Here is a 21,709-nt window from a genome sequence, read left to right on the forward strand (position 1 = left end):
ACTGCGAAACCTAAGTACGGTAAATCAGAAATTTAAAAGCGTAATCATAAAGTGAAATGCTTTTGTAGGCTTAAAAGAACAGTTTTTACAAATAAAGGTAGAAGAAAGTGAAATGGGCAGATATTTAAGGACACCAAAAAAAAACAAAAACAAAACGCAGAAAATGGGGTATTTAAAGTGATATTTAAAAAGTGAATACAATTTGCTAGGAGGTAAAATAAAGTGTTACTGTAATTTAAGATAGGCCACTGTCATGTATACTTGGCTTAATTTCTGATGATCAAGAACAAAAAGCTGGTTCTGGAGAATGCTGGAAATCTCAGTCCTACAGTTCACTTTTGCATTAAAAAAAAAAAAACCCAAAACTTTCCAAAATACATTATTCTACAGCAAGAGAGAGAGGAAGTGAAGCTGCATGAAAGGGAGAACAATTTGAAATAACAGTATGTAGTTTTATTTCCCTTTTTGAAATTGGGTTTTTGAAATGAAACTCACTCCAGCAATTTCAAAAAAGACAAATGACACCAAATCATTTAGTCACAAAAGAATTTCTACTTATTGTGTATTCTTTAGGTAATTCTAGTGGAACTTGACTTTAAATTAGTCATGCAAGTAAATCTTGAAATTTTGGCCTTTTGGAAAGGCCAAAAGAAATATAGAATATTCCAGGAAAAAATATTAGTCTGTATTTAAGTAAGAACCTTAGCCACTGCCAAAAGTCCAAGTCACTACCCTAATAACAGCATTGGGTAAATCCGATACGCTATTAGTAATAGTTTGAGAATTCTAAATTCCTTATGTTAGCAGTCTCTATTTTTTTCTTCATCGTTTTACCATATATTCACTGATTGCCCTCTGCTGCTTGGCACTAGGTTCAATGCTAGGCAAGTCCATGCAATTATGACCGATGAAGTTTCTGGAGCCTGTATTCTCCTGGAGAGAGATGTATAAGCAACAAGCAAACAATTAAATGTGATAGAAATTATATTAGAGAGTGTATTAGGTACCGCAAACAAAATAAACAGGATGATACAACAAAGATCTGATGGTTGGGAGGTGCTATCTTTTTTTTTTTTTTTTTTTTTACCAGTCAGACTGTGTCCTTCTCCCCTTACTCTCGGCAAAGGAGGAGAAGAACGATCATCAATGGAAACAGCCAGTTGTGGAAACGACACCTAGAGCCAGCTTCACGCTCAGAAGAGAGCACTGCACCATGGAGATGCTAATTTTTATGGGGTTCAGGGAAGGCTTCTGCTATCAGGTGAACTTTAATCTGAAACCTGGACATGCAGAGAACACTGGAGAATTCCAGGCAGAGAGCAGATCTGCAGATCCTATCGTAGCAATGTTGTAGTTTGTTTGACGAATGGGAGTGGAGGCTAGTGGGGCTGCAGGGCGGTGCACTCAGAAGAATGGCTCCCGTTTGGTGAATGGTGTGTGTGTGTGTGTGTGTGTGTGTGTGAATGTGGGCTTCAGGGAGAGGGCCAGCCGTGGAAGTAGGGAGACCAGGCAGGAGGCTGCTCGCCAGCAATAATCCAGGCAAGAAACAACCATCACCCTAAACCACGCGGCAGTCGTGGAGAAGGAGAAAGTAGGCAAGTGCCAGATACAGTTGGAGGTAAATTTGACAATCGCTAGAGAAAAGGGTGAGGGTGGGAAGAGAGGAGTCCAGGTCTCTGAAGTTAGGTGCCATTTAACGGAATGGGGGGCTCAGTTCTATTTTGAATGTTAGGCTACAGGTGGTGTGCGACGTCTACTTGAGGAGGTCAAGTAGACAGACGGAGCAGGGTGTCTGGGGACCAGGGGAGAGGGCTTAGCTAGAGGTACACATTTGGGAGTCAACAGTCACAGTTCCCCTCAGACCACCCAGGCGCACATTCGGTAATTAATGAATTGCTTACAGAATGACTGATCGATAATTGTCGGAAAGGGCAAGAGAGAATTTTGCATCCTGGAAGATGTTTTGAATCTCTTGGCAAGGAGCACACAGGAAATGCTAGTAGAGTGCCAGGTGCTGTTGCTGCTCGATAAATATTAATTTACAGCAATGAATCTCAAGAAAGCAATGAACGGTTATTTCACTAACTGACCATGCCTGGCTTAATTGGCGCCAGAGCTGTTGTTCAGCTGCTTGTACGCTCTGTTCCTCCTCCTCAACGTCTTTTTTCCTGGTGGTTTAATTCCTGATCCAGCCATCTTGCTTTGTTCTCGATCATTGTCTTTTCGGCTCTCGCATTCAGAGAACACTGTCATTGTTCTGACTCTGTCCCTAATGAGTATCTCAGAGCCTCCTCTTTGCAGGTTTCTGAATCTGTCTTGAATCAGAACACTGAGTACCTATCATGGGCCAAGCACTATTGTACACACTTGACACATATACGCCATTTTTAGCACCCCGTCAAGTAGATACTGGCCCTTGGAGTAGAGGAGACCTTCATCTCCCTGAGAAAGTAAGTGCTTGGCTCTATGTTACGTAGTTAGAAAGTGATAAGAGCATGAATTCAAAACCAGTCCAGCTGACTCTGTAGCTGGGCTCCCCTGTCTGGGTTTACAAAGCTCATTGGATTTTGCCTGCTGAATCAGGCTGTCCCCTCGACCCACCTAGTTTCCCAGGAAAGTCTATTAGGTGGTTGGTATCTGTTGACAGCTAGCAAGCATTCAAGTCATGTTGGCCTGTGTCTTTACCTTTGGGCAACAGTGTTCCATATCTTGGTGACTACACTCACTTGGTGTCCTCTTGTGAGGGCTTAGCACATTCAATGGGAAGATCCTAACTGGAGAGGGGCCCCTAGCCTGGGAGGTTATTAGTCACCAGAGAAACAAAGCAGTTGGAGTATGTCAGAGTAACACAGCTCGGCAGGCTTGCCAGGAACATAGTGGCTGGGAGCAAAGAGGCTGAAGACTAAGAAGGAGGACAGCAGGACTGTGAATAGAAGGAAAACATGGACTCTTAAAAGCTGGCTGAGTGGTGAGATGACAAAGACAAAAAAAATTCATGAACTCATTGTTCAAAAGAAATCACCCATACGGTGTTACGTAAATGTGTTAATAAAGCTTCGGTCTCTCTGGCCATATACTCAAACCGGAGGCTTTCCGACTTCATTAGGCACGCCCTCTGAGCACACAGGTGCGGTGCAAGGCAAAGAGACATTCGCTCAAACATCGCCTGTAGCAGAAACAGTGGTTTCATCGTGGCCAAGAGGAGGCCGTGCCTTCACTCAAAGGAGGCCAAGTCCTGGGAGGCCAAGCAACGTGGGCAGGAATGCCTTGCAGTTAACATGGCACCGGAGGACAAGGGGAGCTGAAGCTGCGCCTGCTGGCACCCATCTAAGCAGCACCTGTTCTGCCAACGCACGTGACCCTTTATCACCTGACACCTGCCTGGCTGGCTGGGCCCCGTGCAGCCTGCTGAGGAAATGGACCTGATGAATACCCATTTCGAGTGACGTTTCATAGTAGAAATGGGATGTGGAATTTCTAGAGGCAAGCAACCTGTGAGTCCAGCATCAACCGGATCACTTACTAACGAATCAAGCTGATAAAAGTCAGAAGGTGAAAAGCTGGTTAAAAAGACAGACAAGTGGGAAACAAAGCTATCCGTGCACTATGTTCTTTAGTTACAGCAGATGGTGGTGGCTTGTGGCACACAGCTCTGCTTTGCTAAGATGTCTGTGGCATTGTCTTCCAATGCAAGGGCAGCGGTAAAGAGATCTGTGGTCCCTTCAGATCCCACTGGATGTCTGAAGGGTTTCAGCTGAACCCTAGGAAGAGCTTCTGTGAAGCTAATCTGCATCTATCCGTCTCCACTGCTAATACTCCACCTGGCTTAGGGGACAAGGGACACGGTCGCAAGGATTTTGAGAAGCACAAAAGTGCACTCTCTCCCTCTCTCACACGCACACTCACACATGCATGTGTGTGCACACACGCAGAGGTAAAATAGATCTATCTCTGATTACATATGTCGTGATCTTGTTCTCTATTGATTCGATGCTTCAAGTATCAACAGCCCAGTGCTTTGCTACATTCCTAACCCCGAGATCAAAGTCAGAACACAGCAGGCTCTCCGTACATACTTGGTGAATAAATGAACAAATGACTATTTACTGTCCCCTTGGGTTTTAAATTCTGGTACCCAACTTTGCCTGGAGACTTTTTATTAATAGCCCTAGGAAAAGCCCTTAGTGGTGTTCTAATTTTACAAAACATTCTTTTCACGGAGACATTTGAATTCCCCTAGCTCCCTGCATGGGTTCTATTTTCTCTCCTGGAGAAGTACGAGATGTAAAATAGGATTAAAGGAATTTTTTCAAAAAGATGTATTTAAGAGAGAGAGAACACGAGGGGAGAGGGAGGACAGAGGGAGAGAATCTCAAGCAGACTCTGCACTGAGTGCGGAGCCTGACACAGGGCTAGAACTCACGACCCTGAGATATGGCCTGAGCTGAAACAGAGAGTCAGATGCTGAACTGACTGAGACACCCAGGCACCCGAGGATTAAAGGAATGTTTAACAATTTGCTTCTTACTTATCCCCTCAAACACTTTATCCCAAACATCTTATTAAACATTTTCTATTTATCCTATTCTTCCCTTGTTTAGATATTCTTGAATAACCAAAGGACGAAAGTCATCAGAGTTGGTGGCAAGACAAGATCAGACTACCAGAGAAAGAGTGGACCTCGTCTAGGATTTTTCTTTAAGGATCAGATAGTTTCTCTTCTTAAGCCATATTCCTGGGATAGGAATGTTTACTCTGTGTCAATATTCAGATTACTTTGTGAATTTCAGTGTCCTTCAACAGAAGTAAAATTTTCTGTAGAAACATTTGTAACACAGCGATAAGTCGCCTCTGGGTGTAGGGATATATGTACCTAAGTCTTTGAGGACACAGGTTCAAAACCAGATCCAGTCCATCTGGTAGCCAGAAAATACTGATGTTCAAGGATAAATCTCAAGAGTGCTGGAGTTGGAGGCTTTTCCTCCTCATGAGGCACATGTGACACTTTAAAAGGCATCTGCTATTCTGTATTTAAGTCATAATATCAAAAATAAGCAAGGACCCATGGACCTTTGTGTGAAGGATATTAATTTGACTATTATAGAAACTGATCAGTATAAAAATAGAAAATAGTGCCAATCTTGCGGGCATCCCAAATGATAAGAGAACTGATTAGCGAGGGATGACTGGGGAAAGTTCTCTGGCTGGTAAGCATTTTTATGAATCGATATATTTTTAAGCTTATCTCCAAGAATAAAAAAACAGTCACTTTTCTTGTATTTTTTTTTTTATGTCAAGTAAATGTGACAGTCCATAAAGGTTTGTTAAATATGAGTGTTGAGAGTACCCAGATATTTATTATTCTCTGTGTTTTCTCTGTTGGAAGCATTCCATAAGAAAAAAATGATAACAGAATCAAAACAGCAAAAACAAGGAAAAAACAACCAAAATACATGTTTTGGGGGGAAGGGGTTAACAAAAGGCTTAATTTGCCTCCGCAATGGTTAAAAACACGAGACCTCTGATTTCAAGTAAGTTTGTAAATATTTTTTAAAATAACACCTGATTTCATAATATAGATTATTCAGGTGTTAAACTTGGTGACACTCTAACAAACGTTAATACCAGTCAACTCCCAGGAAACGCGAAAGCCCTCCGATATCAACGTAGCACTGACAGTTCATCATATGTAACAAGGTATGTCAGAAATAGCTGAGTACTGACCTCCCCAGGACAAATGATCCTCTTGGGACGAGGGGCCTCTTGCTGTAACTGATATACTGCCAAAAAAAAAAAAAAAGATAATTATGATTAGAAAACTACAACACATACCAAAATGTCTTCAAATAGTCCCACTAAGTGCCTCTGAAGAACTGCAAATATTTCAAACAAAAAACCAAAGAGGATACAAGCACATCTTTAGACTGAATAAAGTCGGCTCATTTATATGGAAATTAGTTACCATGCATGTAAACTGGCAAAATTGATTTTTTTATTCTTTTACAAGGCCAATTTAGTTTCATAATTGTTACTGGCATTGTTCATTTTATGGTTTTCTTGGAAGGTATGAATAAAATCCTTCTGACTATTTTGGAACTCTACCTGTGAGTACCAAAGCAGTAAGATCATATAAGAGGATTCTTGAACTGAAATGCTGATGTCTCCTGACATACCAGGAAAAGACTGGCATTAGCAGAAGAGAGCTATTCTCTGAAACATTACAGTTATGTACCAAGACACCACTGATTTTGTGAGTGAGTGAAACTCCAAGCCCTTTCTCTTTTCATGAGTTCCATTTTTTGGCCTGCCTGTCACCATGCATTCTCATCTACGTGACTGGTTCCCACCCATTGGCATTCCTCTTTCTTGGGCCCCTTAATATCTTAAGAAATAATAACTCTCTTACATCCTGCTTTTTAAAAAAATTTTTAAAAAGATTTTATTTATTTAAGAGAGAGAGAGAAAGAAAGCACGCACCACCAGAGGGAGCAGCAGAGAGAGAGGGAGAAGCAGGCTCCCCCCTGAGCAGGGAGTGCGATACGGGGCTTGATCCCAGGACCCTGGGATCATGACCCTAGTGGAAGGCAGACACAACCAACTGAGCCACCCAGGCGCCCCTTATATTCTGCTTTAAATACAGACTTTCAGGCCTGGACATGGAGGTAATTGTATATAAAAATAAAGTTTACCAGCCTATTTATCTGTGATTTTTTTTTGGACTATAACAAGTGATTTTCTGCTTCTCAGCTAGTCTGGTTATTTCTTTTAGAGGTAAGCCACCCTGTGCTGGTACCTGTGAGCTCTACCTCTTTGAAAACCAAGTTGATGTTATCTTCAACATCTTGAAGAAGGAAGAATTCACTTTAGATGGCATAAATCTATGAACAGTTAAAGTTCAATCATATAAAATATTTCTAGAAAAGGAATAAGTTAAGGAAAATTTTCTGATTTATTCTTAGGTCTAAAAATAAAAAAAAAGAAATTTAAACTGAAATGCAGATGGTCATTTGGAAACAGGGCTGGAAATGATGGGATGTATTTTGTAATTATGGCTTCTCAATGCCTTTAGCTCAACATGGTTATTTTCTTAGCTAATTAGGTGTAGACTGCCCAGCTTTCACACAGAGGAGGAAAACATCTAACCCTCTTGTAGATGTTTTAATGTGTCACATTTCTAAGCCGGGTTGCCCACACTAATGACAATGCCTGTGTCACTTAAGGACAACTGTACCCATATACGGCAGATAGAGACAGAGAAGGCTTCTTGTGGAAGAGGAAACATGAGGGTGAATTGGCCAAAGATAGAGAAATAATTGTGGACATTCCACTGACCATCCCAGGAGTGCCCATGCTCTCCTTAAATCATGAGAGAGGCTCCACGGAATCCTTTCTACCTCTTGAATCAGCCCCAACACCTACTAATGGCTTTTCAATAGTGTTGCTATTAATGACTGTCTTAAGACCCAAAAGGACCAGCTCCTAAAATCACAGAGTGTTCCAGGCAAGGGGAATTGCAGAACCCACACCCAGAGAATCCTACCCCTCTTCGCTTCCCATTGCCAATGCTTCTTGAAGCCAACAGTTATATGTGGGGGTAGGCTGGACACCATTTTTAATGCCTCCTTTGGAAGTGACAAAGGAAGTACATGTGTTATAAGACAGAAGCGTTTTTTTGCTAAATGCGTCTTTGCAATGAGTATCAGCAAATATTTGAACATCTACTATAGACCAGATACCACACTCAGCATTATGATTCTATGATGAATGGAGAGAAAGGGAGAAGAGAAGGAAACCAGCATATTGAGTGCTTGTCATGTGCCAGGAACAATATTTTATTGAATCGTCAGAACTCAGAAAAAAGAATGTTGTATTATAATATCATTCTTATTTATTATATGAGAAGACAAGTGCAGGAAAGTTAAAATTTGCCCTAGGGCATCCAGCTAATCCTTTTGAGTCCAGAGCCTTCTTTATTTTTCTATGCCTCAGGGCCTTTGCACTTGCTATTCCCTCCACTTGGATTGCTCTTTCCTAAGATAGCCATATGGCTCCCTCTCTCCCTTTATTCAGGTCTTCCTTGACTTGACTGACTTGGTACAAAATTACATCCCATCACTCTGCTCCCTTACACTCCCTTCCACTGCACTCATCACTATTATCACGTTTTGTTTGTTTATTTTGTGTTCGGTCTCTCTTGACCAAAGTGTAAGCTCTTGGAGGACAGGGACTTTGTTCTGTCCACTGTGGTACTTTCAACAACTAGAACAGTGCTTGGCACATGGTAGATGCTTGACGCCGTATCTAGTGCACAAACGGACCATATCCAGTGACTCATGGGTCACAACCCATGTCTTCAAAGAGACTCTGATCCAATGAGAGAGACATGTGGAGAAACAAAACCAGGGTGGACCAAATGCTTTAATGGGGGGGAGAGGAGAAAGTGGTTCTTTCTACGCAGGTGACCAGATGGCTTCCCAAGGGGAGAAGCATGGAGCTCTTCTTGAAGGATTAGAGGGGTTTCTGCACATAAAGAAGAGAAGGGCAGTTCCAGGTAAAGAAAGAGCCTCAACAGGGAAAGGGGATGGCATGTTTTTGGATCAGTAAGAGTCCAGCGTGCCTGTTCCACCAAGATGGGCAGATGTAGGAGGAGGTCACATAAAGCTAAATCTTGAAGGTCATGCCAAGGAGCATGGATGTTCTTGTGTCTGCAGGGCGGAGGCAGTGACATTGTTTGAGCAGGAAAATGACATGATGTGGTCTGTTTCAGAATAATGATAAGGAGAAGACTATTCAGAATAACAGAAGCTGCCACGTTGTGGGCACCTACTATGGGCCAGACAGCTTACCTACACCTTCTCATTTAATCTTTCCAACTAACTTCCAGGAAGTTTGCAAACTTATAAATAGTAAGTTTATTATTAAACTAATAAAGTTTGGACCGAACATTCTGTTAGTGAGGAGGTGGGAGGTGGGGCCTCCCACCTTACTAATAAAGCAGTAGAGATGCTAAGCTTTGAAGAAGCTCAAGGTCACACAGATAGTATGAGGAAATCGAGATATAAAGCCTGATTTCCAGATCCCAAGGTCTGTGTTTTTCAGCCTTGCCAGTGGTTCCCTAAAGCAGATGGTGGAGAGGTCCTATGTGGGACTGGGGCTGCTCGCTGGCAACGCTCACTCTGACAGTCTGGTGAAAAGCCCCCAAATTTGTTTTTGTTTTGTTTTGTTTTGTTTTTGAAGCTCTTTGGAGATTCTAATGTTCAGCAGCCAGGAGTGGGGCCACTTCCCTTTGCCGCCCTGAAGGATCAGAGGAGGAGCCTTGAAGGCAGGGAATCAAGAGAGAACAGCATTTCAGTTGTACATCAAGATCATTGTGAAAATGTGTGTTAAGACAACACTGGTGGAAACACAGATAAGAAGGTGAGTGATTGCAGAGGAGAACAGACAGGGCTTAATGACGGATTGAATGGAGGGAAGAACCTTGAAACAGCAAACGACTGAGAGGCCATTAACAATCCCAGAGGATACAGGTGAAGGAACATTCTGGACAGGCTAAAGTCCATCACTGTGTCCTCTGAGGACCTTCTGGGGCTTAGTAAAGAGAAATGCCATCGTTCACTAGTCTCAGAAACAGTCTGAGCCAGGAGCAACTTTGAGGGGGCCCTTGCAAACCTCTCAAGCCAGAGACACCAGGTCTCCTTCCTGGTCCCTGGGCAGCACCCATCATTGATTGATTGCCATTTCTCAGTGAGCAGGTCTCAGGAACCGATCTGTTCGGTGCCGCTCTAAGCAAGAGAAGTTGGCAAATAGGCACAGAAGCCTGTTGACCATCTGGATTATGTGTCTCTATAAAGATAATGAGATGGCAACCAACTGCGATGGTAGCCATATAAAAAATGGGCCTATCTTAGCTTCGAGTGAGAGTCTCAGTCCCTCCTTTTCAAGGTTAGCTATAACAAAACCACCGTCCGTGAAAAAAACCTCTGAGGCACATTTAATACAAACTGGAATGTGTCACATAATCTGAAACTGTCACTTCTTGAATTTTGTTGTTGTTCAACAAACACATTTCACAAGCAAAATGCAGTAACGTATGTCACTTCTTGGGTGGTTCTGTGGGCTAAGAGGTGATACGATGGAATTTGCTGCTGTAGCAATGTTCCAAATATGTTCCAGGCACTCCCCTGCCCTGGGCACTCTATAGCACGCGATTCATTCTTAGCACTGGAAGGAGCCGTTTGGCAGGGGGTGTGGTCACTGGGGAATGTGGAGGTGGGGGAGTCCTTGCTCCCCAAGCAACCTGAAGCACATTGAAAAATGCAGAGCTCACTGGAAGAATGTTTTATTTTGTCTTCAATAAGAGAACTGGAAGCACTCTCCTCTAACAATAATCACCCCACTTCCTGTGGATGCCAATCCAGAGCCCGTAGCCTGGGTGGTGCTAAAGCCCAGTCCACACCCATCAGTTCCTTAAAGACCCTTCACGAATGGCCTCTTACAGCCCCTTCTTTCTAAAGAGGGCATGCAGACCCAGGAGCCCAACCCAGGCATTTGGTTGTGACACTGAGCCCAGTACCACCCTGCTCACCGCCCAGGCTTCCCAGTCTTCACCGGAAAAACTCTTGGGTGTGAGTGAGAAATAGTAGGGGCTTTGGAGGTCTTCTTGCCTTAACCCCACCTCCTACCTCCTCGCTAACAGAATGTCCAGTCTTAACGGGGACTGAGTTCTCCTCTTGTCTAATGGCACTGTGAAGAACCCGAGGATGAGGGGTCTCGGGTTAAGTGTGCAGAAGAAAAACCTGTGGGATGTGATAAGTTGCAGATTTCCCCACTCTTCTGATTCAGAAATCTGGGGGTAGGGCTGAGGATTTGTTATTATAAATATTCCTCCTAGGCTATTCTGATTCAGGGGGTCAGTGGAGCAGGGTTTTGAGGTTCTAAATTCCTCTTTAGGAAAACAGGCACAAGCTATGACTGCTTGACCTCCTGCCTGGGAGTGTCTCCCGGGAGAGCTGTCGGCCCCAGCATCTGCTGTCTAATTGGCACTTGGCCTCTTAGAAAATAAAACTTTCCAGAGTATACCCAGGGTGGCTGACTTGTGAACTTCTCTGCTTAGGGCATACAGTTCATACAGTTCTGGTTTAAAGTTTCAAATGTGGCTTTTTTTTTCTTTTTTTTAAGTGAACTTGAAGACAACTTTTTCTTTTAGAAAATTGAAACCAAAACTTTCTCAGTGACTTCATCAATGTTTTGGGGTTTGGTCTGGTATACTAAGGACTAGCTACAGATATATGATACTTTGGGACAAGATTATTCTTATGGAAACAGCCCAGTAAGTGATAGCATTAGGTTCTAAGAAAGGGAGTGGAGCAGAGAACGCAGGGGGTTAAAGGACATCATGTGACATCGTGGTGCTCAGAGTCAAGACCCGGGCTTATCCATCCCTTTGGCCGCACAACTCTAAGCACTGTGTTTGGCTTAAGGCAAAAACTTAATATGTATTTTCTGAATGAGTGGTGAGTAAATGAATGAACGATCTACTTTAAATAAAATACAGAGAGAGTTGGTTTTTAAGGTTCCTATTCCTCTACATTTCTAAGCCAGACATTTGTGGTTGCCCTCCCAACATCCATTTCCATCTTCCCTGTTGCAACAGCACTCAAAAGTTTCCAGTTCTGTGGATTACATAGGGTTGGTCTCTGACTGGATCAGGGCAGCAGCATATCCCAACTCTCTGACCACAGTGCTGGAGTTAGGAATGGGTGACGCAGGTCAGTCAGCGCTGAGACTCAGTTCTAAGACTTCGCTTAAAGTATCAGGAAAGTAAGCCATGTAGACACTTGCAACCAAGAACATCGCAATTAGCATTAAACCTGAGAAACCACTTTCTCAAGTGGATTATCATCAAGTAGACTAATTTTCTCTTAGGAATAATGTCAGAATTGGGACTCGTGCCTCATGATAAGAATCTGATATCAAGTAAGTCAAAGTTATGTCCAATGACAGGCAATAAAAGCTAAGACATACCTATATGCTTTTGTAACAATTGAAAATCATAATTTTTAGAATCAAGCCCTATAATATGGCAAAACTGTACTGCCTCCAGTAAATATGAGATTTCAAAGTACCAAATAATCACTAGAGTTTGAAAAAAAAAGTGTGTGATGGAAAAATGTGGATTCCACAAATGATATGCTAATGAGTTTGACATCAATATCTAAAATTATCTTTCAAAGGATGATTTGTGAACATTTCAAAGACAAGAGCTTGGTGAGTCCTAAGGTTCAAAATGGGTTTAACAACAGGTTATTTAAAATAAAGCACATTTTATACTCTAAAATTTTCTGGGCTTTCAGATCAGGAAAATGCTACAGTTTTAGTATATTTGGATTTTAAAAAGTATCTCGTGAAGCTCTGCAGGGCCCTAAGATTCCTTCTCCTATTCATCCTTTAAGACCCATATACAAATGTAACCTCTTCTATAAAGTCTTCTCTAATCCCAGGAGGTGGAGGAGGAGTATATTATTACTAAAGCCATTTGCATTTTAAGTTAATTGGTTTATATCTGTCTCCTTTACAAGACTGTAAACTGGAGAAAAATACGGATCGCAAGTTAGTCATTTTTGATTCCTAATAGTTATGCTCTAGCATGCAGGAGGTACTCCCTGTATGTGCGCTGAAAGACCAAATGAATAGATGATAGTCTTGGGAATCAGATAGAGCAGCATGAGCTTGGGAATGATATGGTCAGGTGAGTTTGTAAGTGGCCCAACATCCAAACTCAAATGGCTTATGGATCCAGGACAGCCAAAAGAGAGTTCTTTTTCAGCAATGCTCTGTATACTTTAAGGCGATGTGGTTTTGATGCCATGAATGGTTCATCTGGTGGCACACTCCCCTCAGTTTGGGAGTTATGCATCACTAGAGGTCCTCAAATGCAGCCAGGATGACTATTAGTCGGATGTAATAAAGAGTAATTTCATAAATGCCCTTCAGTTTGTATTAAATGGCCTCACCTATCCCTTCTGTGTCTAATGTTTTATGATTTTTGAGCAAATTAAAAAAAAAAAACCAACTTGGTTAGACCCCCCCAAACCAAACTTAAAACCAATACACGAGGGTGAAATTGATATTGTAAACATGTAATTAGCAATGCGTTTTCTACCTTCCTTAGGACACAGAAGCCCTTTTAAGAGATATATTAGGTGGTCCAAGGCCTCGCAGCAAAAGGCGAAATGAATTTGAGCCAACGCCATCTTTTTGCTTCAGTAGAGCTCTCTGAGGTGGCATTCATTCAACAAATATTTATTGGCTACTTAATGTATGCAAGGCTATGTGCAAAGAGGTGTGCAAAGCACAGTAAGTCATGGAACACCCCGTGCCTGTCACTACAGATATTTTGTTGATTTACTGTCAGAGCTCTTCACACTCCATTAGGAAGCAAACAAACAAAAACACCCAATTACTAAGTCATTAGCACTGCCTTTTAAAATAGAAGATCAGAATGCAGAACATTAGATTGTAAGGGCCCTTAGAGACCCAGCACAACCCCTTTATTTCACAGATGGAAGAACAGACTCATGTAATAAGAATGAGGGGCCTCTATATATGCTGACACGGAAAGATGAAAGCGAGGTATTTGTGAAGTGAAACAAGCAAGTTGAAGGACACCAAGTACAGCATAAGCCCATTTTTTTCAAAAGGGAGCAACCGCAAAAATGCCATCATATTAGGCCAGTGTGTTCTGAACAGTTGGAAGGATGTGCCTTCCAAAATTGAGAGGTCAGCTACCAGGAAGCAGGAAAGAGACGTGGAATATGGGGCAGAGGCTGGTTTGTCAATCATGAAACATTTCACTCTCAGCTTTATGTATTTTGTAATGTTTGTCTTGTATGCAGCTTCGTATTGCTTTTGTAAAAGATATATACATGAGCGTATGTATATATGTGTGTGTGTGTGTGTGTGTGTGCGTGCGTGTATATGTATTTATGCATAAAATTTAAAGCGGAGGGGTGCCTGGGTGGCTCAGTCAGTTAAGCATTCCACTCTTGGTTTCCACAGGTCATGGGACTGAGCCCCATGTAGGGCTCTACACTCAGTGGGGAGTCTACTTGGGGATTCTCTCCCTCTGTCCCTCTCCCCACTCCCAAGGGTGCACGTGCGTACGCCCTCTTTCTCCCTCTCTCTCAAATAAATAAATAAATAAATCTTTTAAAAAATTTAAGTGGAAGGAAAAATGTCTTGAGAACTTGCAGGCTGTGGGTCAGGCTGCCTTCTGGGTTCCACTCTGCATGCCAGTCCAGTGCACTCAGAGATGCAGACCATATGCCAAGTTGCTGAACCTCCCTGAGCTGTGGTTTCCTTGTATGTGGCCGTCGTCGCTTAGGGCTGTGGTGAGAATTTGAGAGCTCCGGCACACAGCTGGCACAGCGGCTGGCATGGGGGAGGTCTCATGGGTGGGAGAGACAACGGTAACATCAGTAACGATGGTACTAATTATTCTTATTATTGCTGTCCAGACTCAAGCCTGAAAAGGAACATGTGTCCCCTGGCTGTCAGCACAGCGGGTTTCCCACCTACCACACTCCTTCCCTCTCTTGCTGGAGAATGACTTAGTCAGGCAGATGTTACTAAAGAAAGAGAAAATGAGCTTGACATGATGACAACTGCCTGCCTTCGGGAAGGGAGTTGAATTGCTGACTGATGACCGGTTATGATCTGTATCTAAGACGTCACCCGTAGTGACCAAACATTATTCTTTGCTATCTGTTAATATTTTCTGTGGTCAATGTCATATGATATTACAGCTACAGGATGATCAGCTAAGAATGTAATTCATGGAAGTCAACACATTCACCCTTGCTGACCAACTCTGCGAAAAAGAAAAGGAAAACTCCAAACCAAAAACCAGGGAGTCCGAATGTCTCTTTTTTTCCCTAAGCATTCCTGAAATGGGTCACAGGCAGCCTGCTCCTCAGGGTCCTGGCCAGGGGAGAATGCTGTGCAGCCTACTCTGACTAAAATCCCTCCTTAGTTAAAAAGAAAGATTTGGGTTTGCAGTGCCGTGATGTGGGACTGCTTGTGCGCATTAAATCAACGGCAAGAACTGTTCAAAAGGCAGGCCTACTGGAGACTTCTGAGGAGATTCTCATTTCAAATACTCACAGTATGATTTCCATATCGGAGGCTGGTATTCTTCAGCATCTAGAATAAGAAAGAAAAGAAATCAGTCTGTCAGCCTGAACGTCAAACTGTCAACATGTGTCTTCTTTGGAGGAACAACAGTCTGTCAGCAGTACTTGCATTCTGGTCCCAGGGGGCCCTCTCTGCTCATTTATGGGACAGTTCCAGCCATGAGGGAGGAAATGTGCATGGCAACCCTCGTGGACCCAACACCGCTCTCTTCAGATCACTTACCACGACAGAAATCAATTGCTTAACCATTTTCATAGAGCTCAGTAAATCAAAAAAGATTTTTAAAGCAATTAACTTGATTGTACCCTCTAGTAATCCTTTCAAACAGTATTTACTTAACTTGGCATAATAAACATACAATTTATCTCACAGTTTCCCATCAGACCTTTAGCCCATTTATTAAGACTTGAGGGCAAGACGTAAAGTGGCAAGTATGTAATATTAAATCTGGGAAGTTGTGCAACTCAACCAACTGAACTCCTAAAATGACTGGGTCTGACAGCAGAGACACTGATGATTCAATTGGAATCGCATTATCTCCTTGAATTTACTCTAGTGTGTGACTTAGGAAATTTCTAGAACAACTCCCAGCCATCAGAAGTGTCAGAGTGGAAGAGTTATAACAAAATGGAGGGATGAAATTGTTATTCATCAATCTAGAAAACAGACAATGGGAGAAAATCTGCTTGTTCAGTCGATTCAACAATCCCAGTGCTGACAGCTGAATTTATAATTCTGACGGAGTTATTAGAGCCCTCCTGAGCTTGTAGCACAAGGCCTTGGTAAAACGTACTGTAGCTTAAACAGCCAGAGGGTAGAATCCTTTCCGTCAAATCACAGAACGCTGAGCTGGGGGGAACCGTAAGAGTTCTCTAATTCAGCACCTTTATATGAGGGAACTGTCTTTGTCACTCTGCACCCCCAGGCATCACACAGCCATCCTCCCACCGCCCGTGTCCTGATGCTACTGTCGCATACTACTTTCGTGCCAAGGACTAGATCTTCTCTGACCTCTTGCACCGAGATAGTTCGAAAATGTTTTCCCTCCCGAGAAACAAATATGTTATTTGTATAAAAACTAACACAAGAATAGTGAACTTCCCCAAATCCTACTTAATTACAGCTGTGTAGCTTAAATTAAATGCTTTCACAAGTAATGTCTTGCTCTCTGGCGCCCACCAGATCACAGAGGCAACTACATGCCTCCAAATGTAGTTTCATTCAAATAAATCCATACTGTTAGGTCTGTATTGTCAGGAACGTACCGATAAGCACCGTGTAAGTGCACACACAGATGCAGTGCGTTAATAAAGGTTTATGTTGCTATTCAAACTTAGTTTGCTGATAAAAGTGAGAGTCTTCATAGTTTTGTCAAAGTAGAACAGTATCTTTTAACAGTGAGCTTTTAACCCAAACAAGCCACAAATTTCACCCTATATAGGACATAAACCAGTTTTAATGAATTAACACGAGTATTTGTTGATAGAAAGCATTCAAGTAAAATAAATCAAGTTGACAAGTTTACAAATAAAATAGGAACATCCGTATAATACCACCTTATCAGAAAAGTCAGGTCCTGTATGTTAAAAATGTTGATGGCACTTTCAAAAATATTTTTCAGAGAAAGATACACACACACACACACGCACCAGACTGCATAGAAATGTAAATCCCTGAGATGTCATCTACACAATGCTCTAATGTCTTATTATTTGGGATGAGATTTGTTCTGTGAGGTGAGCATAATTCCCAGACCAAGATGCGGTCAAGAATGTTCAGTACCTAGAGCGCACCTCCCTGCATGTTGAGGGAAGGTCCCCAAAGAGAAGTAGTCTTCTTTATGCAGGTTTTAAATAGAGCTCAGATGCTCCTCTTGGATCTCCTATGGTCTTCTGTCATTTTTTAAAAGATTTATTTATGTATGAGAGAGAGAGAGAGAGAGAGAGAGCAGGGGGAGGGGCAAAAGGAGAGGGAGCCAGAGAATCTTGAGCAGACTCCCCGCCGAGCACGGAGCCTGAGGACGCAGGGCTCGTTCCCGTAACCCTGAGATCATGACCTGAGCCGAAATCAAGAGCTGGTTGCTTAACTGACTGAGCCACCGATGTGCCCAAAAGGTCTTCTTAACTGAAGTCAGAAGTTTAGATGAAAGGATCTCTCCCTCCCTGTCCATTACAGTCTTGCTGTTTTGTGAAAAACCAAGAAAATTGTTTCATCTGAAACACTGGCTCCTAACTTTATAACTTTCATTTAGGCTGCCCTGCATGCTACAGAAACGATTTATCCCTTTTTAGTTGTTCCTTGTTAGCAATACTACCCAGAGGTGAAGAAGGCTGCTTATAGAGACTGGAGATCATAATCCTTCCCTGCTTAACATTCTGCAATGTCTTCCTTCTGCATTTGGAATAAGCTACACAAACCTCTTACTGTGGCCTACAAGGTCCTGTGTCATCTGATCCCTGCCTGCCTCTTTGACTTCTTTGCAGACACTCTGCCCTTTTACACTTACCCAGAAATGCTAACTTTCTCTCTGTTCCTAGAGCAAGCCAAGCTCTTACAAGCCCCTGGCCATTGCTCTTGTAGAGGGTCCAATACATCTTTGCATGGCTGACTTGCTCCATTACGTAGGGCTCAGCTCACATGTCACCTCCCAGGGGCCTTCCCTGACAGTCTTGTGTAAAGAAGCCTTCCCCCAACTCTGGGCACTCTCCTTCATAGCATTTATTGCCATCTGAAATTATTTATTGATTTGTTGGCTTGTTATTACTGGGCTCATCCCACTATTAGCCAAACTCCATATAAACAGGCATTTTGCCTCATTCACTTGTGCATCTCCAGCCCCGAGAAGGGTGCCTGGCATGTAAAGACATTCAAAAAGCCTGTGTTAAGTATGAGAGCTCTCCAAGTTCAAATTTTACCTCTGACAATGACTGGCTGAATAACTTGAAGCAGGTTACTTAATTTCTTTAAAAGCCTCTCAATACTCATCTTTGTAAAACAGAAGAAATAAAAGTGCCTACCTCCTAACCTATCTCTTAGGGTCACCGTGGGAATTAAACGAGATACCATAGGCTTTCAAGTTCTTGGGACGGCGCCTGGCAAATAGCAAGTTCTAGATGTAGCCCCACTGATGTTGTCTTTGTGTTGTTGTCAGTGTTCCATCACCCTGTCCTCGTTCTCCCCAGGTTGTTGTCTGTCTCCAGACCACAGCCTCAACCCTCTCTCTTCTTACCCCAGATCTGGAACCTGTAATTAAGTGCCAATGCTGTTGTCATGGAAGGTTTTTCTTTCCCATTAAAGAATTCAAAGTAAGAGGCCGTTTGTCATGCTTCCGTGGGACAACTATAATTACCTTGGTCTTAGAGACGTGTCTCACAAACCACTAAAGCACACTGTTAGGAGGCCTTGGTCAAGAGACAAGGCACAAAATATTTGTAATCTGTTGAAATACATCTTTAGCTGCCTGCAGCCCTGCCCCACCCATGTGCACATTTGCCCCAAGTTCCCACAATACTTTTCAAAGCTCTACTTTACACCTGGATAGCCTAACCTCCACCCCCCCCAAACCGGGAATAGGTTCTTTAGGTCATTTAGTTCACCTTCCTCATCTGGCAAATGAGGAAATGAAACACGGCACCGATCAAGTGGCTTTCTCGAGGTCATAAAATGAAAGCGAGGAGAAAGTGGGATGAGAGCAGGAAGCTGTCTTCCAAGCTTCCGACACATCAGTCATTCTTGGCAGGCACCCACCCCCGTTTACATGTACTGAATAAAAACATATATATATATATATATTGCATAGCAGGTTTGTTACTTCGATCTTGTAAAGCTTGAAAGACAAAATAAAGGAAAGGAAAAAAAGAGCTGTAGGAAAGATTGACATCAAGTCAAAGGGTGGGCAGCTTTCCATCTGTGTACAGAACCCCACCAAAGAGTTACAGTGAGGGAGGTGTAAGGTACCGGAACTACGATAGCAGAAAGCTTAATGCTTGTGGAAACTGTGTTATTTTGTTAAACATCTTAGAGAAATGGGTATGATGCAGAAATAAGGGAGAGGAAGTAGGAGGGAAGAAGCTCCATGTTGTAAGAAAAAAAAACTATCACTGAACCCAGAAGACAGTTATACACTTTTGGAAAGAAACAAAGAGGGTCAAAGAAGCTTAGAAAATATATTGTTTAAAAAGATGACTAATTGGCATCCAAACTTTTAAAAAGTGTGTAAACTCTCGGACTCGGCAATTCTATCCATGGGAATTCAGCCTAAGGTAGTAAATGAAATGTGTACAGGTAAATATATGTACAAGGTGTTCATCGCTGTTTTGTGAACAGCAGTGGATCTAACAGCCCAGAAAAAGGAAGTGGTTAAATAAATCATCCTATAATATAGCCATGAAAAGGATGGTGTGGGTCACAGCTTTGTGGTCAACAGCATGGCCTTTGGAGCTAGACTGTCTTGGTTCAAAACCTAGCTTTGTCACTTACTAGCTGTTTGACCTTAACCAATTTATCTCATCTCTCTGCCTCAGTTTTTCTTATCTATAAAATGGGAGTAATAATACTACCCAGCAGATAGCATGTTGTGAGGAGAGGATGGGCTAACATGTATGAAATACTTAGTCTGGTGCCTGGCATTAGTAAACCCCATGCTTGCTATTATTACCTCTCTTTAATGACATAGACAAATATTTATGCTACATTAAGTATTATTACATCAGGTTATAAAACAATTTATTAAATATAATCCCATTTTTAGAAAATATCTATCTATCTATCTATCTACACACACATAGAAATGATCTATAAGGCTATAAACCCAATTATTAACAGTAGCTATACCTGATAGTGAAAATATAGGTGATTTTTATTTTTCTCTTCATTTGGTCACCTGCATTTTCTAATTTTCTGATCATATTGCTGGTGTAAAAATTTAAATAAATGAGAAATAAATTCACTGGAGTGCTAAGTGGTTTCTCTCTCTCTCTCTCTTTTTTAAGGTTTTATTTTTAGGGGCACCTGGGTGGCTCAGTTGGCTAAGTGTCGGACTCTTGGTTTTGGCTCAGGTTGTGATCTCATGGGTCCTGAGATCAAGCCCCATGTCGGGCTCCCCGCTGGGCCGGGAGTCTGCTTGAGATTCTCTCCCTTTGCCTCTCGCCCCACTTGCGTGCACACTCTCTCTCTCAAATCAACCAATCAATCAATCACCACCCTGAAAATAAAGCAGAAGTAAAAAGACCCAACGAAAATAATTATTACAATAACAGAGGTAGCGTGTACAGTTTTAGTTCAGGAAGAGCTAAGAGTGAAGGCAAAAGAAACGAGACGAGGGCTTCTGTAGCAAAAGGCCGTGCCCAATCCCCTTGGCCCTCTTTTAAAAATTTTGTGAAATAAACATTAATGAGCAGTTCTAAGCAGGCTGGGAAGCAGATACCTCCTCTCATTAAAGAGGGGGTGGAGAGAGAGAAAAAAAGATATAATGCTTAGAAAATGATCAAAATCTTACAAAAATAGGTCATAAGACCACTCGCATGAAATAATCTATAAACAATCCAAACATATTAAACAAAAAGCAAAGCAAAGTCAAGCTGGTTAAAGGGGCCTGGAGGTGCGTGCTACAATTTGGCAGTTATCAAGAAAACCTTCTGTGCTAAAGTGAGTAATCCTGACGAGAAGCACAGCCATTCTGAGCTTTGGGGGAAGGACGAAGAATTCTGGTGTCAGGGCATGGAAAGCTCTCCTCCGTGGCTAAGACCCAAGGAGAGGACAACAGGGGCCATAGAGAGCACTTGTCATAAAAAGTCATCTTTCTAGATCAAAAGCATCACAAAAACAATTTATGATCTCTACTGTTTTTACTGAACTTAAAAGGAACACACACCTACTGCGGAAAAACAGAAAAATTGTAACAATTGAAAAATGTATATCTTAGAAAGCCGCCTACCTCAGAAAAAGTACCATTAATCAATTTATGCGACTCTGCCTAGATTTTGTCCTATAACTGGCTGGAATAAAAATTTTTTTTAATGGTCTCCTATCACATGGACTGTTCTGCAATTTGCTTTTGAATTTCATGATATTCCTCAGGCATCTTTTCATGTCAGTACACAGAGATCTACATTGGCATTATTTTTTTTTTACTTGTGGCCTGTTCTTCCACTCCATGAGTATACTCACATGTATCTGATTACTTTATAATAGCTTCCAACTGATGAACATTTAGGCTACTGAATTTTCCATTCCTAAACACAAAGCTGCAATGATATGTTAAAAGCTGGGTAAAGGGTCTCTGTATTTTTTGTTTCAAAAGCTGCTAAAATAGCCTTCCATGGGGCGCTAGGGTGGCTAATTGGTTAAGTGTCAGATTCTTAGTTTCGGCTCAGGTCATGATCTCAGGGTCCTGAGATTGAGCCTGGTGTTGGACTCCGTGCTCAGCTCAGAGTCTGTTTGAAAGTCTCTCTCTCCCTCTGCCCCTCGCTCTGCTCTCTCTCTCTCTCAAATAAATAAATTTTTAAAAATGATCTTC

At 42.2% G+C, this 21,709-nt stretch overlaps 1 protein-coding gene and 1 pseudogene across 3 annotated transcripts in view; both read right to left on the bottom strand.

Annotated features, from left to right (window-relative positions):
* Nucleotides 1-21,709, bottom strand: part of CHN2 (chimerin 2) — a 282,816-nt gene that overhangs the window by 122,889 nt on the left and 138,218 nt on the right. For all 3 annotated transcript variants that reach the window (XM_040644135.1, XM_040644133.1, XM_040644134.1), the window contains exons 2-3: nucleotides 15,163-15,201; nucleotides 5,725-5,780 (exon numbers count right to left, since the gene is read on the bottom strand). In XM_040644135.1, the coding sequence (XP_040500069.1) occupies nucleotides 5,725-5,780; nucleotides 15,163-15,201 (95 nt within the window). The remainder of the gene's footprint in view (nucleotides 1-5,724; nucleotides 5,781-15,162; nucleotides 15,202-21,709) is intronic.
* Nucleotides 1,091-1,213, bottom strand: LOC121105966 (annotated as a pseudogene).

Source organism: Ursus maritimus, unplaced genomic scaffold (assembly GCF_017311325.1).
Source record: "Ursus maritimus isolate PB19 unplaced genomic scaffold, ASM1731132v1 scaffold_3, whole genome shotgun sequence".
NCBI classification, from domain to species: domain Eukaryota; kingdom Metazoa; phylum Chordata; class Mammalia; order Carnivora; family Ursidae; genus Ursus; species Ursus maritimus.